Genomic DNA, 14,272 nt, shown 5'->3' with positions numbered 1-14,272 from the left:
GATAGGGGAAGGGGGAGGCTTTGATCATGCAAGCAATCCCAAACTATGAAAAGTAGCCCTTTTTATTCTTCCCCTTCTTAAAACACGTGAATACATTAAAATAAACCACAGGTGGCGGTGGTTTGCTATAGATACAAAGTGCACAATGGCTGGGAAGAGAAATCTCATCCGTTGAATGCTCCCCACCACCACCTGTCATTCAGAAATATATAAGAAACTACAGCTACATGGCCCTATGTTCCCATTCTATTCATGCCATGATAGGAGGTCAAATGTCCACTGTTTGGCTAAAAATTCACAGCCCAGGGCTTAGCCCTAGTAGTCAGTGAATTACTTCCTTTTAAAATGTTACAAGCATCACCAGCACAGTTAATACTATTTAATTTTAAATGTGACACTTTGTCATTTTTTTTTCCTTTAGCATACTGTAGATTATACTTATTATGATCTGCATGTGATTTGCAGGATAGAATACTGATGGGAGACTCCAAGCCCCTGTCTATTTTTCAAACATTAGAGGAAAAGCTAATATCTATCACTCCCTCTCCACATGCACACACATGCCTGTGTGCATGCACACACACACACACACACACACACACACACACACACACACACACACACACACACACACCCCCCTTTCTATCTTTTAACTAGGGCATAAAAATGGCATAAAATGAATCTGTAATATGAAATTGCCCAGAAAAGGGACTTCTGTTTGTGACATGAGGCTAAATCTAACCAGATCCATTGGTGAATTGTGACAGATGGAGGGACTGTGAGACAGAAGGCAGGCACTAATCACACACAAAATGACCGGCTTGCCTCAACATGTTCCATGGATTCCAGCAAACTTTACACCCTAATCCATTTTTAGAACAAAAAACATCTGGGCTATAAATCCTCTAATCTGCCAAAACACGCTATTAAATCCCATGATTTGTTGAAAAACACTAAGATTAAAGAAAGGAAATATAAAATGGCTAACTGCCGTGTTAGGAAAGTGTTATTAATACTCTTTCTTTGTCTCAATTATGAATGTTCTGTTCCTAAAGAGCCTTGTCTAATCATGTCAGATTACACATCCTTGTTGTATTGCTAGACTCTTCTATCTGATCCGCTGATTGCCAAAAAACATAGAACATTGTCTTGCTGCTTAAAACATTTCAGTGGAAGAAGCTGATGTCAGATTAGTTCAGTGCAGCACTGCTGTAAGGATTTTTTTCTCCCCCTCTCCTCCCCCCCCCCTTTTTTTTTTTTAATTATGAGCAGAATCGGGTTGGTGTTTCAGTCTCCTTTGGAAGGTTGAAAGCAAAAGTTTCTGTGGAGTTGGAGGCCAGGGAATAAGATCAACAAATACTTCTCAGTTAAATAGCCCAAAACACTACCAGTGTTACATAAAATTAACTCACTCTACGTCACTTCTTTTTATCTAATGACCTAACTCAGTAATTCCAGGCCACTGACATCTTTCTCACTGTAAGGAAAGCTGTAACCTGCACCTACTCAACAGTATCAAGGCATTCTCCATCCTCCCCACTCCCTGCAAATAAACAAATTGCTTGGTCCTTCCCTCACCTTGCATCTGTTGCTGTTCAAGCTTGCAGTTTGTCAAAATAAATTAAAAAGCAAACAAACTGTGATACCAAAATCCAGCAATGCTGTTGACTAGGCTAGGTATAGTAGTTACAAAATGCAGCAGAGCTGAATTTGCCTAAGAAAGGGGATGCACGCCTTTCTCCGGACTATTTGTTTTTCTGAGTACCACTAACTTAAGAAGGTTCAGCACGTGACAGGGAATAAAAGCAAGCACCACTTAAGTTTTTCTAAGATGCCAAGATGCTTGTGTGCATGGGGAAATGATTAATATAGACGTGTGTTGAATGTAAATTATTATTTAGGGTAGCAATGAATTACTGACAGAGGGGAGCTGCATTATATACAATACATTCCATACATTGCACAAGGATTGCCAGGACACCATCTAGATGTTAGAGAAAATGGGGAAAAATGAGAAATTGTTTCTGGTTTTAACAAGTAGAAATATACCTGTTTCTGAAAAGAAACATTTGGATGGAAAGGTGGGAAGGATATCTGAGACTACTCAAGGTATAGCATGATATACTGGGTGGCTGGGCTGGATCAGGCCACATGCACTACTTGACCAGCTACATACTCTACACTCTTTCTGATATGTGCAAAAGGCTCACCTTGTTCAGATACAATTGAACAATGCTGTGAACATAGCATCGTTCAGATGTATCTGAACAAGGTGAGCCTGTTCAGAACGTGGAGCACAATGCTGAGCACTGACAACAAGTAGCCTGAAGGACTCATTTTAAAACAGGGCTTTTATGTGAATTTCATGCTGGAGGAACGTGCTGGCCTATCGGCAGCTCAGGAAAGTGGGTCTGACCTCTTCCCTCAACCCCTTGAGAGCGCTGGAAGCCTCTTCTTATTCAGTGTGCTTCAACCCTTGTACTGGGTCCCTGGAGGGATCTGTCTTTCAAGGTGAAAAGGCAGTTCAGTTTCCCTACCCAGTGCTGCGCAGCCCACAAGAACAGAACATCTGGGAATTCTCTTTGTGGCCTAGGTAATTTGGGAGACCTGGATTGGCTGATTTTTTAATACAACTCGCTTTTTACTTTTTGCCTTGAGAGCAAAGAGGGCTATCTTACTTTTGTTTAAATACAGAAACAAACTGAAAACAGCCACAATCCTAAATGCAGCAGATGTGAAGAGGTATGTGAGCATCAGGTAGGGGACAGAGGCCCTAACATAAGAACTTGTTTTTACATGGTAGTGACTTTGGCTGGATCTGAATTAGTTACCTAGCAACAAGCACTAATCTCTAGCCTTCTTCCTACGAAGCCTTGAATTCATCCAGTCCTCCAAAAAAAAGGACAGATTTTTGATAGGAGCAGCCTATGTCTGTCCACTTCTTATACCACATTGAAAGCCAGCTTATCTTATGCAGTATGCGCAGTGATACTGTTCAGCAACCTCAAAAAGTCACTTTCTATATTTGTAGCTGGGAGATATACAGCCGTGAACTCTATGTCATTAACAATAACTTAAGTATGTTATCTTTTGCTCCACAGTTTTCCATGGTTTATTAATGGTATAACACATTAATTCTTCTTACAAGAGTGACCTTTAAAGCTCCATTCATCCTCGCAGCTTTTATCCAATTACATTATCACTCATTACAGGTACAGCATTTCAAAATCTGCATTTTGTTGAAAGGAGAAAAGTAAATTGCAGGGGTCTCAAATCTAGGAAAAATACCAGGAGGAAAGAGAATGAGGACTGAACAGGAAAGAACAAGAGGTGTCATGCCACTAAGATGCAGGTCAGATGCTTAACTCCATGCCTAAATATGCTGTTCGCCCTCCTAAGCACAAAGGTTTTAATGTGAAAAAAATTAAAACTCAGTCCTTTGTACATGGAGAGTAGCAGGGCCAACCAGATTAAAGATGCAAATACATTACTAGCCAAGCAAGTTAAGGAGTCTAGGTCTAATAAGAATAATACATAACAAGTCATGCATTAACAATTAACAATGGCATATTTATGAAACATTTATGCAATGTTATAGAATATGTATACCAGATAAAATACTCTTATGGCAAGCATAGGAGTATTTTCAATTTGTTGCATGTAACCATCACTCTCATCAGCATTAATGGTAATTATGTCTGCATACTGAGGTTTATATTTGAAACTCTGGACGTGTGTGGGTGTCACTGGTGCATGCACAGTTGGAATATGGACCACACTGAACTTTAGTGGAGTACATATACATTATAGGGGAAAAAGGCTCAAGGGCTCAAAAGATTTCAATGCAATATGAAAATAAAAAACAGCAAATAGCTGTACTAAATTAGCCCAATGGTCCACTTAGTTCACTGTCCTGTCTCTGACAGTGGCTAGCACCCAAATAATTGAGAGGAAGGTCAATGAAATCTTATAGTGAGTAAATATATGAATGCCTCATTCTACCGCCTAAAAATAAGAGACTGAAACTCAATTCAAGTTATACTGACCCACTTAACATTAAGAATTTTAGGGAACAGGATCATCTTTAACACTTACACACATATGTGGAAGTACTTCTGGTCCACTTCCAGGTCTACTGCTGAATGCACCGCTCCCCCTCCCACTCCATGCCCCCCGCACCCCACTGGCTCAGCAATTGGCTGTGGGGGGGACCCCAGGTGGCCACCCAGACCCAGGAGGCACCAGTCGCCAAGCCAGGGGGAACACGGGGGGGCCCCGGCACAGTCTCCGGTAGACCCGGAAGTACTTCTGGTCCACTTCTGGGTCTGCACCTGAGCATGGTGGGGAGCTCCCCATGCTCTTGTGGGACACTCCATCTACCTCACCATCGCAGCATTCACAAGCTGCCTGGTACCTTGAGGTATGTAGAAAAAACATTTAAAGCTATGATATGAATCATTGCATTTTTCTGAATCTCTCCAAATTGATTCGGAGGGTTCTGATTCGATTTGTGGAGATTGAAGGGTCTCCTGATTCAGTTAAGATTCAGAGATTTGGCCACTGAATTGGGCTGAATCTCCACCAAATCAAATCAGGGACCAAAGCTTCGCACAGGCCTATTAGAGAGCACCACCAAAGCAGCTAGTCAGACTATTTGCAGGATACAGTGTAAAATATGTTTTGAAATGAACCTGGTTATTTTTCAGTTAGCCATTAATATTTTCTCTGGTAGATTAAGCTAAAATAAAGCCCCATGCAGCTTTTCAGTGGACTATGCATTAAACCTGTAATTTTCTAAGGAACTGTATGCATATGCAGGCATATAACTTTCAGGATTTTTTTGAAGTTTATTCATGGTTTTTTAAAGTTTATTCATCAACTGCTTATGCTTCTAAATAACACAGTAAAATGTCTGAATTGCTGTAGTACAGTGGTTGCTATTAAAGAGTCATCATTTATTGACTTCTATCATATATCAGTCAGGTCATCATACAGAGAAGTAATAGAGATTTTTTTCAATTCTGATGGAGAGGTGGGATTTGTATCATAAACAGCTGAAGTCAGCAGGAGCTTTTCCATGGACTTCAATAAATGCAGAGTAAGGTTCCACCTGTAATACCTTATACGCTACTGTGTGACATCATACTGATTTTTTAATAATGACCATTCTGCAAAAAGAACAAAAGAAGCTGAACTCACCTATTGTATTAGCTCTGGCTGAAGGGCTAGCTAATGCTGCTGGCACAGAAGATTTAAGTGAACTGGCCCCACTGTTTATTCTCAGAGCTGGCATATGAGGAGAGGTGGGCGATGTGGGAGATTTGCCATCTGATGTCTTGGGCTTGGCTGAGAGGTTCAGTGGCTGAGCCACTTCATCCTGCCAAAAGCAGAAGAAAATAAAGAATATTACAACTATTCTGCTCTTGCCACAACTCATCCATGCACAGATAGCAACTTTCAGTACATATGAATCTGCAAAACTAGTGATCTTAAAATCCACTGCAACACTGCCTGTTATATCATCATGTTATATCAACTGGAAATCAAAATGGCACAGGAAAGAGAACTTCTGCCTGACAGAATTAAAGAACATTCCTTCTTTGTGCTCTGTTCCTAAGAGTTTACACTGAATAAAGTTATTTGCATTTACAAAATATATTACTTACACATTTAAATGGGGAATACATTCAGAATAATATTTTGTCATTTAAAAAGGAAAGCTTAAGATGATGGATAAATGTACTGAACACAATCTTTGCCTAATATTCAGTCCAAATCCAAATCAGTACTCTTCAGTAATTATAAAATGTGGGTAAATTTGTTTCAGTAGATGAAATTAATTTTTATTTCAGTTCCAGTGTCTCTTTCTCTGAACTTGCAAGCACCAAAAAAGCAGAAAGATAATTCCTGGTTAATTGTTATCCAATCAGAACCAGAAAAGACTGTTTTGCAATATTTTCAACTTCAAATCTCTATCAGTGATTTCAACAATTTTAAATAAGCAACTACATTTCTGAATTTTTATATGAACCAAGCAAATTACTCCTTTGGTAATACTGAAAGCCTAGGCCAAATTCACAAAGAATATGTAGATACTGCTGAAATCAGTGGGATTGTCACCTGCTTGCTATGGGTTTGGGGGTTATAGATACACAGCAATAAACACGAATGTGCAATAAATTAAATAAATCTTGGTTACATAAGCCAGAGCTAACAAAAAAACAAAGAAGGATCCATGAAATCCTGTTTTCCTTTTTAATGTCTGGGACTGATAATTTGAACCCGGACCTTTCCACCATGTACTTACCTGCTACTATCCCAGCATGCCAAATACACAATATGTTAACGATACTGTTGTAAACTCCCCAGTGTATCAGCTTTCCTCCTCCAGTTGTGAGTTAGGAAGACAGACCATCCTCAGTTTAAAGGAACTGTACAGTCATACCCATGCATTCTTGCATGCGCTCAGTTATAGACATAGTAGGATTGATTCTGATCTCCTTTCATAAGTTTTACTTTGGTTATAAGTGTATTGACTCCTTTGGAACTACTCTTGATCTACAGCAATGCAAACGAGAGCAGAAGCAGGTCCATAATATCTGTCTGTTATAGGTAGAGACAATTTCTACTGCTACAATAATTCCAGTTCTGTGACAGGAAGCGTACAGCAATAAACAAGGATTTTTCCAGTGGTCTATAGAGAAGTGTGTTACAGAAATATGAATCCATTGCCAAGCAATCTACATATCATTTTGCAAAGCCCTGTTATATTCCTTGCAATTATCCAACAAGCAAGCACTTTTGTGATATTTGTATATTTCATTATTTTTACACTTTTGTAACTGTCACAAATGAAAATAAATTACAGCTTAAAACAATAAGGGGAATAATGGACACAAAATATTTGTAAAGTGCTATTCAAGCTGTCCTAGATGCAACTTGTGCATCATCATCATCAAAGAATGAATACCATTTTTAAAAGTGACTTGGGAACCTAAGACCCACTTCCAAAAATGACTTAAAAATTCAGGAGCCAAATCCTACTGGCTTGCCATAAAACACAAGTTTGTAAGTCCCTTGCTTGCTTTTGAAAAGTTTACCCAGTTTAATAAACACTTTTGGATTGGAAAAGAACCTGCTTTTCTTAAAAATCAAGAAATATAAATCCAGTCCTGAGACAGATGTTCATATCATAATATGATTAAATAACTGTATTGCTAACTAAAATAGGGTTTATCCTAATGTTCCAATGTTTTCAATAGAAAACAATAGTGTAATTGTGTTGGTGAAAGATCTATACAGCAATAGTTCATCAGAAAGCACCACCTAAAAATTAACCAACAAATCCAACAACTCTATGTTAAGGAGATGTGCAGACGAGCATTCCCGGCTACCCAGAAGAGAATACAAGTAGTGCAAACCTCCCTACTAGCTTTCCTCCATTCAGTCTAAAAAGGTTTTGATTAGCTGAACTGTGCAACATGCTGTCTTTCCATTAGAAACCTGACTGAGACCATTGCCTTGTTTCATACAGGCCACCGAACAGCCCTCATATGGGAATGGCTTATCTTCACCTTCAGTCTAGGCTGGATTCAAATTTGCATCCTAAAGCTGTAGTTCTGAATACTTTTAGACTGAAGGCACTCATCATGCCAGCTCATTTTCCCATTTTTGACTACAGAAGAATAATAGAGCAGTTCTTTTCCTGCATAGAACTCAAAAAGACCACAACAGGTCAGAATGTTTTAATGCTATGAATTCCTATTTGAAAGCTCTTGATTTATCTTGTGAATCAATGAATCATGTTTGCACACCTGACAGTGCTAACATTGCATGGCACCATGCAGTAGCCTTGAAAGGATTTCAAGGCACCTCAGGACACTACGACACCCTTGTTGAGAATCACCACCCTAGAATTTCAGGGCTTTTTGCCATGCTACTGTATCATCAACAGCTGGTTATCTAGTCCCAAAGAGCTTCCCATCCTTTTCTTCTATTTTTTTATACAGTGTGATGTACAAGGTTTTGTATTAGTTCACAAAAGAATGGTTTTATTTTTTTATGTTTTATTTAATATAAGTTGGAAATGAAGTAGGTGGTCTCTCTGTCCAAGGCATCCAGTGATGAAGCTGTTTGTGTTGCAGCTATTCCTGGTGCTAAGAATGCTCGTCTTCATTCTAGTCAGCACAGCTTTCTCTGGAGCCAAGAAGTGTAAGGCCTTGTGGAAATAATAGAAGTTGACAGTTCCAGAGCTGATAAATGTCATTCCAAATTGTCCCTTCATTCATTTTCATTGTGTGTTCAGGCTAATGGTAAATTAATCAGAGGTCACACAGGCTTGTATAGGAATACAGAAGAATGAGTAAACAGTTTGGAGCTATTACATGTATTTACAATGTGATATTATTTCCATGTTTGGATTTCATAATATTTCAAAGAACCTTCTAAAACCCACATTCAACCTGCAGCGCCATTGAAAATCTAGTCCAAGTTGGATCCTGAGGTTGTATACATTGAAGCAGTTCCACTGAATCCACTGAAGCTATGCCAATTTACACCAGGCAAAGATCTCATACATAACAAATATTTTCAGGGGAGGACATAATGTACTAATGTATTAAGTGTGAGGATCTCCATTACAACCCTAGTTCAATATTCAGAGAACCACTTTACTCTTTCCCTGCTTGCATACATACATTTCAAAATGGTCTGGACAAGATTCTACTCCCAATTAAAATCTGGAAGATCTCCATTAACTTCATTATAGATTTACACCAGCATAAATGAGACAAGAGCTTGGCATTTAGTCTTCTACCATTATTTTTTTAACTAGTATAATATTAGGTTTTAACTAGTACAATATTTTAACAAGTACCATATTTTTTTTTATCTAGTACAGTATTAGGTTGCCTTGTTATGTATTATTGGGACTAACTCTCATTTGTACCAAAGGCCCATTACAACCTTTGGCAGTGAAAAGGGACGTAGGGAAAATAAACATTAAATCTAATATGTTCACTTGAAGTAGACTGTAACTTTAAGGCAAAATAAATTTTTTTTCCTAGACGTATCAGAGTCCAGCACTGATCCCCACACTTACTTTTATTGGTGGAAATCCAGAATTGTTTTGTCCTCTGCCTTTTTTTTTGACACACAGAGTTATTCTAAGATGCCACTGATAAGAGCAGACCATTTTTTAAAAGAGTTAACAAAGTCAAACATTTATTTATGTATCAGCCGAAACGATTAATGCTTAGAGCAGAAGACATTAAGACCCAAAAGGCTTGTAATAATATAAACACAGATGTGATGAAAGTAAAATATGATCTCGATTAAAGGTTATGAAATGTTTCCTTTAAAAAGTGGCATGTTTAGTTAACAAAACAAAACAAAAAATTAAGAAATACATTTGGAGAATAAAGCAGAAACAAAAACAACCACGAAGCCTGCTAAAATGAAGTGCACACAGCAGGACCAATCCATTGTTATGGAGATTCAGTCCCATGTGCCATGGTGGTACTAATACAGTACCTCTTTCACACAGACTTCGTGTTTTGCTTTCCTTGGATGAAAGACTAACATTAACCATACCAAAACCTCATTAAATATGGGGCTGAGGGAATGTCAGATCCTACATCTGATCTAAATTTATGCACCCAGTCCTGAGGCTTATAAAGAGTAAAAGCAAAAATGCAAACCTGAAACTGCCTGAACTATACTGTTGGGGGGTGAATGGGGGAGAAGTTGTGAAGTGAATGGGAAGAGTGATGCAGGGGAGGGAAAGATATTCAGTATCCAAGATCTGAATTTTGCTTCTTGGAACCAGCTGGATTTGAAGAGCTTTGAGTTTTTCAACTGAAGCATGAGGGTTAAGTAGAACAAAGCTGCCTTCTGAGAATTTCTAGGTGTTTTACAAACATCATTTAATTAAGCAAAATGCTCCTTGCAGGTTATGCCTGCTCCTTGCCCATGTTATAATATTTATATGGCCCTCTGCAAATGTAAATTGTTATTTCAATAATATGAATACAGCTGAGAAAAATAAGGTGGATAGAAATCAAAAGACTTGCTCAAAGTTATGCAAGATGTCAGTGGCAGTCTTAAATAGAACTTAGGAATCCCAGCTCCAAAAGTTGCCATAACTGTGCCATTAAATAGCCAATCGTAATGAGGATTTCCCTCATGTTTCCATGGGACAGGTCCTACAGTCTCTATTCAGCCCTTAGGCAAAAGCCCCACTGAAACCAATTGGATATTTGCCAGCATAGGGATGGGGTATGATTTCCAGAGGCTCTCAGAAATCGTTTATACAAATAATGTCACTTCATATGGCGGGAACTGATTGAAAGAGAGCTGACCTAGAGGAGTGCATCATTCTCAGAAAAGGATCAACACCAGTGGGGAAAAAAATCAAAAATATTAATCTGGATTTTCTTAATTGAGCTTCTTTGCTTATTTTACAGATTAATCTACAACTAACATACAATTATGGAATCACTTAGTTCTTCTTTAAATCCAAGCACTGCCTCACACATTAGCACAAATTAAAAGGTCTAGATTGTACAGTTTATTACAAAATCGTGAACTAGTGTACATCATCTGACTGGCCATACAAATGGGCTTCAATGACCTGGCATAAGCACAACCTAGTGTGCTCTGCTAAAGAAGCTTTTCACAACCTCTGGGAACACATTCACCACATATTACTGCCTATTTAAATGACCTTGATGGTACAAATCAATGCCAAATGAGTTAGAAATAAGAAGCCAGATAAAGGGCTTCTCCAAGAATGCATCTCCCATCTCTCCAGAAACAAAACCACAGACTCACTCCCTCACACTGTTTCTGTTTCATGGAGATCTTCATTTCAAGAGAAATGCAAAATATGGAGCACTTACTGGCATGTCTGGGGAAGAAGACAATGATGCTATTGTTGCATACTGAACAACAGAGCCAGACAGTGGCTTATCCATTTAGTGCCTTGTTTATCCAGAAACGTCTAACCAAAACGTATCAATAACAGAGGTGCTATTGCATGAACACACACGCACACACACCCCCTTCAAAAATCACTACCCCCTGAGAGTACAGTTGTCCACACGCAGAAAGATAATGGCAGCTTTTCCCCCACAGTCACTCATTGTAAAATTATCAGTAGTGATGATAAGAGCCGAGAGGTAAAAGCAGTTGTGAAACATGTTGTATAAATGAATCATGCTGCTGATATTATCCTCACTGATGAAATAATTGTATTAAATTAAGCAGAGATGTTCACATGACAGGATGGCTGAATTAGATAATGCTCATCTGCAGCTGCACCTCCTCCTGCTACCTTCTCAAGTTTTGATTAAGAATAATGCATCCCTCCCTCCAGAGGTAGAAATTTATGCATCTACACAGCAGACCCACAGAAAGAAAGGGAAGAAAATGGATAGAGAGACACCCAGTAATGTTCTGAGCATTAAAGCAGCAGAAGTTTAAAGTCACAGAAGAGCAGGCTTATGCTTTAGATGTACAAAAGTCACTGAGTCTGAATGTAAAACTAACAGTTGTGGTATGAAGGATGGAAGACAGGACATAACCAGACTCAGGCAACAGAGAGAAAGGCACCAAAAAGAAAATCCTAGAGGAATATTAGAACAAAGCTGTCCTCTACCTTTCTGGCCCTGCACACTGCATATGCTGTTCATTAATGTGCAACAGCTGCAAGTAAAGTTCAGACTGAGTTTCTGTTTACTCCTGAAACAAATTATTGCTATACATTTTGACCCCTAAATCAAGTGTAAATGCCTGTTTATTTATTGTGTTGTTTTGTTGGGTGTATTAGTTGTCTGGGCTAGAAGATGTATGCGTCTGACCTGAATTCTCCAACCAAAGCTGGCATTTCTGATCACTGCTGGTATTCCCCAAATTCTACTCTTGGAATTACAGAAAATGGATGGTGCTGCCTTGCCCTCAGCTATCATTCCTCTGGGTTCAACTTTTAGGGCATCACTTTCAGGAACGAACTGAGCCAGGTTGGTGAGGTATCCACATAGTGGGCATGTGTTGTTCTTGAGATGCTTGTCTTTCCATTCCTCTTGGTTACTGAATGTGATTTAGAAGGGCACAAGCTTAAGTCAGCCTTTGACCAACAATTTGAGAAGCCTTGATGAGACACCAGCTGCAAAGTCTTGTGGAAGCCCTGCCCATGGAACTGGCCAAAATTCAGTTCAATCAGATTAATCTCTAGTGAGCAGGAGGCAAGAGTTAGTGAATCCCCAAAGTGATCAGGGTTGGCTCCTGATTTCCAGAACAATTCTTAGGATTTTGTGTATTCCAGATAAAGTCATTCCTCGGGGCACTCATCCCCTCTAGCTCATTCTCTCTTTCCCTTTTTTCCCTAATCCTCTTTACTTTATGAGGTATAAGAGAATTTTGGGACAGACTATCAGCCCTGTCTCTACCTGGACTGGATGGAAAGAGAGCAAGCATGCTGATCTTTGCTTTCAGCCTAAGAGAAGATGGAATAAGTATAGTATAGGTAAATCCAGACATCCACAGAACTCACCCATTACACGGAGCTGTATCGGAAGGAGTCCTAATTCCTCCAACAGCTCCCTCTGCAGTAATGTTACTCTCCACTACCCCAACAATGTAGGCACAATAGGATCCTAAATTTGTGACTGTTCTACAACCAAGGACTGGGAATGGAGAGTTTATTTGGTGGCAAAATCCAGTTTTCCACATTTCTTTACTGATTTTGCTTCTCTTTGACCCACATGTCTTTGGGTGCATATATATGACAACGCTACGTTGCTGTAATGACAAACTACATCACTGTAGCTTGTTGCTATGGTGACCTAGCATTGGCAGGCAGGAAGCCATGATGCAGATGCTACTGCGCAATAGCATCAGAAACAACCTGCGCAGCACCAGGACTGTGCAGTAACAGCAGTAGTAACAGCAAGTACTAAATATCCTGCACGCTTGTAGATGTGCCCTTTTGAGTCCCATTGAAGTCCATAAGAGTTTGACCCTGTATTTCATTGGAAGCAAGGGCCCTCAGTCCTCAATGGATTCTTTCATTAGCTGGGTGTGAACAAAGCCACAATTCTTTGACAGGCATTCTTGTGCTAAGTCCTGACTATGGCTTAATTCCACCCTTACCCCCTACTGCAAAGAGTCGAATATCTCTTGTGTCAAGTTTAGTTTCCTGGTTTTGTCAGTCTAAAGGTCTGGAGGTTTTTTTCGTTGTTCATCTTCATTTCACTTTTTTGCCCTTTTTGAAGTGACTTATGCTGCAGGTAGAACACATGCTAGGCTGCTATGAACCTATGCAGTTAATTCCATGTTGCACTTTATCTGTCCTTTACAGTTTGTCTTAGTAAGCCAGCTTGAAACCACGCAAATAACAAAATGCTGATTTAAATTTTTCAGCTCTAATTCCTCCTCTCCCCACCACCTTCCCCTTCCTTTGTTCTATTTGCATGAAGTCTGGCTACCTTGGTGTGAACATGGTCTCCAATTACAATGACCTGCTTGGCTACCTGGAAACTCTCAGCTTTTCTCTTGTCTATTCCATATGCTATTCTGCTAGGATGGAGAGTTGCTATGTTGTTTCCCTTTTGTGTCTGGTATCTTAGTTTCCAAGCATTTTATACACAATTCATAAACAGACATGGGGAGAACAAGAGAGGAGCTTGTTGAACAGCTTGCAGGCAAATCCTGCTTTCGTCCACAGAGTGGAAACCCTCACTGTAATGTCATTAGTGTGCCTGTACTCTGTTTGGGTGTGGAGGAAAATATAAGATGCTTCAAAACCTCACAGAGGCCTGCTAGATCAGGGGTGTCAAACATATAGCCTGGGGGTTAGATCTGGCCCATGGAGGCACTCTATCTGCTCTGCAGAATTCAGAGTCCATAAGCCCTCATGGACATGATCTTTGGATGGACTAAAGCCACCACTTATCCCATACCGGAGCCAGAGACACTGTATACCCTGAGTTGGAACTGCTATGTGGCCCATAGCTGGAGGCACCATAGTCCTCAAGGCAGAGAAATACCATGCCTAGGGTTACCATATTCCCAGGTCCAAAAAAGAGGACACCTATCGGCAGGGGAGGTGGTCAGAGGAGAATAAGTTGGGGGGGGGCAGCAGTGCCCTGCGCCTGCTCATTCTGCCCCTCACTGACAAGCCACATGCTCCCCTCCCATGCTGCTGCTGCCCTTCACTCCAGACCCACTGACCCCAGCCCTGCCTGTGCCCCTCACTCCCAAACAGCAGTACCCT

The 14,272-nt window shown here is 39.9% G+C and overlaps 1 protein-coding gene across 25 annotated transcripts in view; it reads right to left on the bottom strand.

Moving 5' to 3' along the window:
• SOX5 (SRY-box transcription factor 5) overlaps nucleotides 1–14,272 on the bottom strand; it is a 914,829-nt gene that overhangs the window by 35,240 nt on the left and 865,317 nt on the right. For all 25 annotated transcript variants that reach the window (XM_090043598.1, XM_090043600.1, XM_090043606.1 and 22 more), the window contains one exon: nucleotides 5,200–5,377. In XM_090043598.1, coding sequence (XP_089899724.1) covers nucleotides 5,200–5,377 — 178 coding nt within the window. The remainder of the gene's footprint in view (nucleotides 1–5,199; nucleotides 5,378–14,272) is intronic.

The sequence above is a fragment of the Crocodylus siamensis genome, chromosome 4 (genome assembly GCF_052110815.1).
Source record: "Crocodylus siamensis isolate JL-2025a chromosome 4, ASM5211081v1, whole genome shotgun sequence".
Taxonomy (NCBI): domain Eukaryota; kingdom Metazoa; phylum Chordata; order Crocodylia; family Crocodylidae; genus Crocodylus; species Crocodylus siamensis.
The sequence above is the reverse complement of the archived record's forward strand: the minus strand, read 5'-3'. Positions and strand labels throughout refer to the sequence as shown.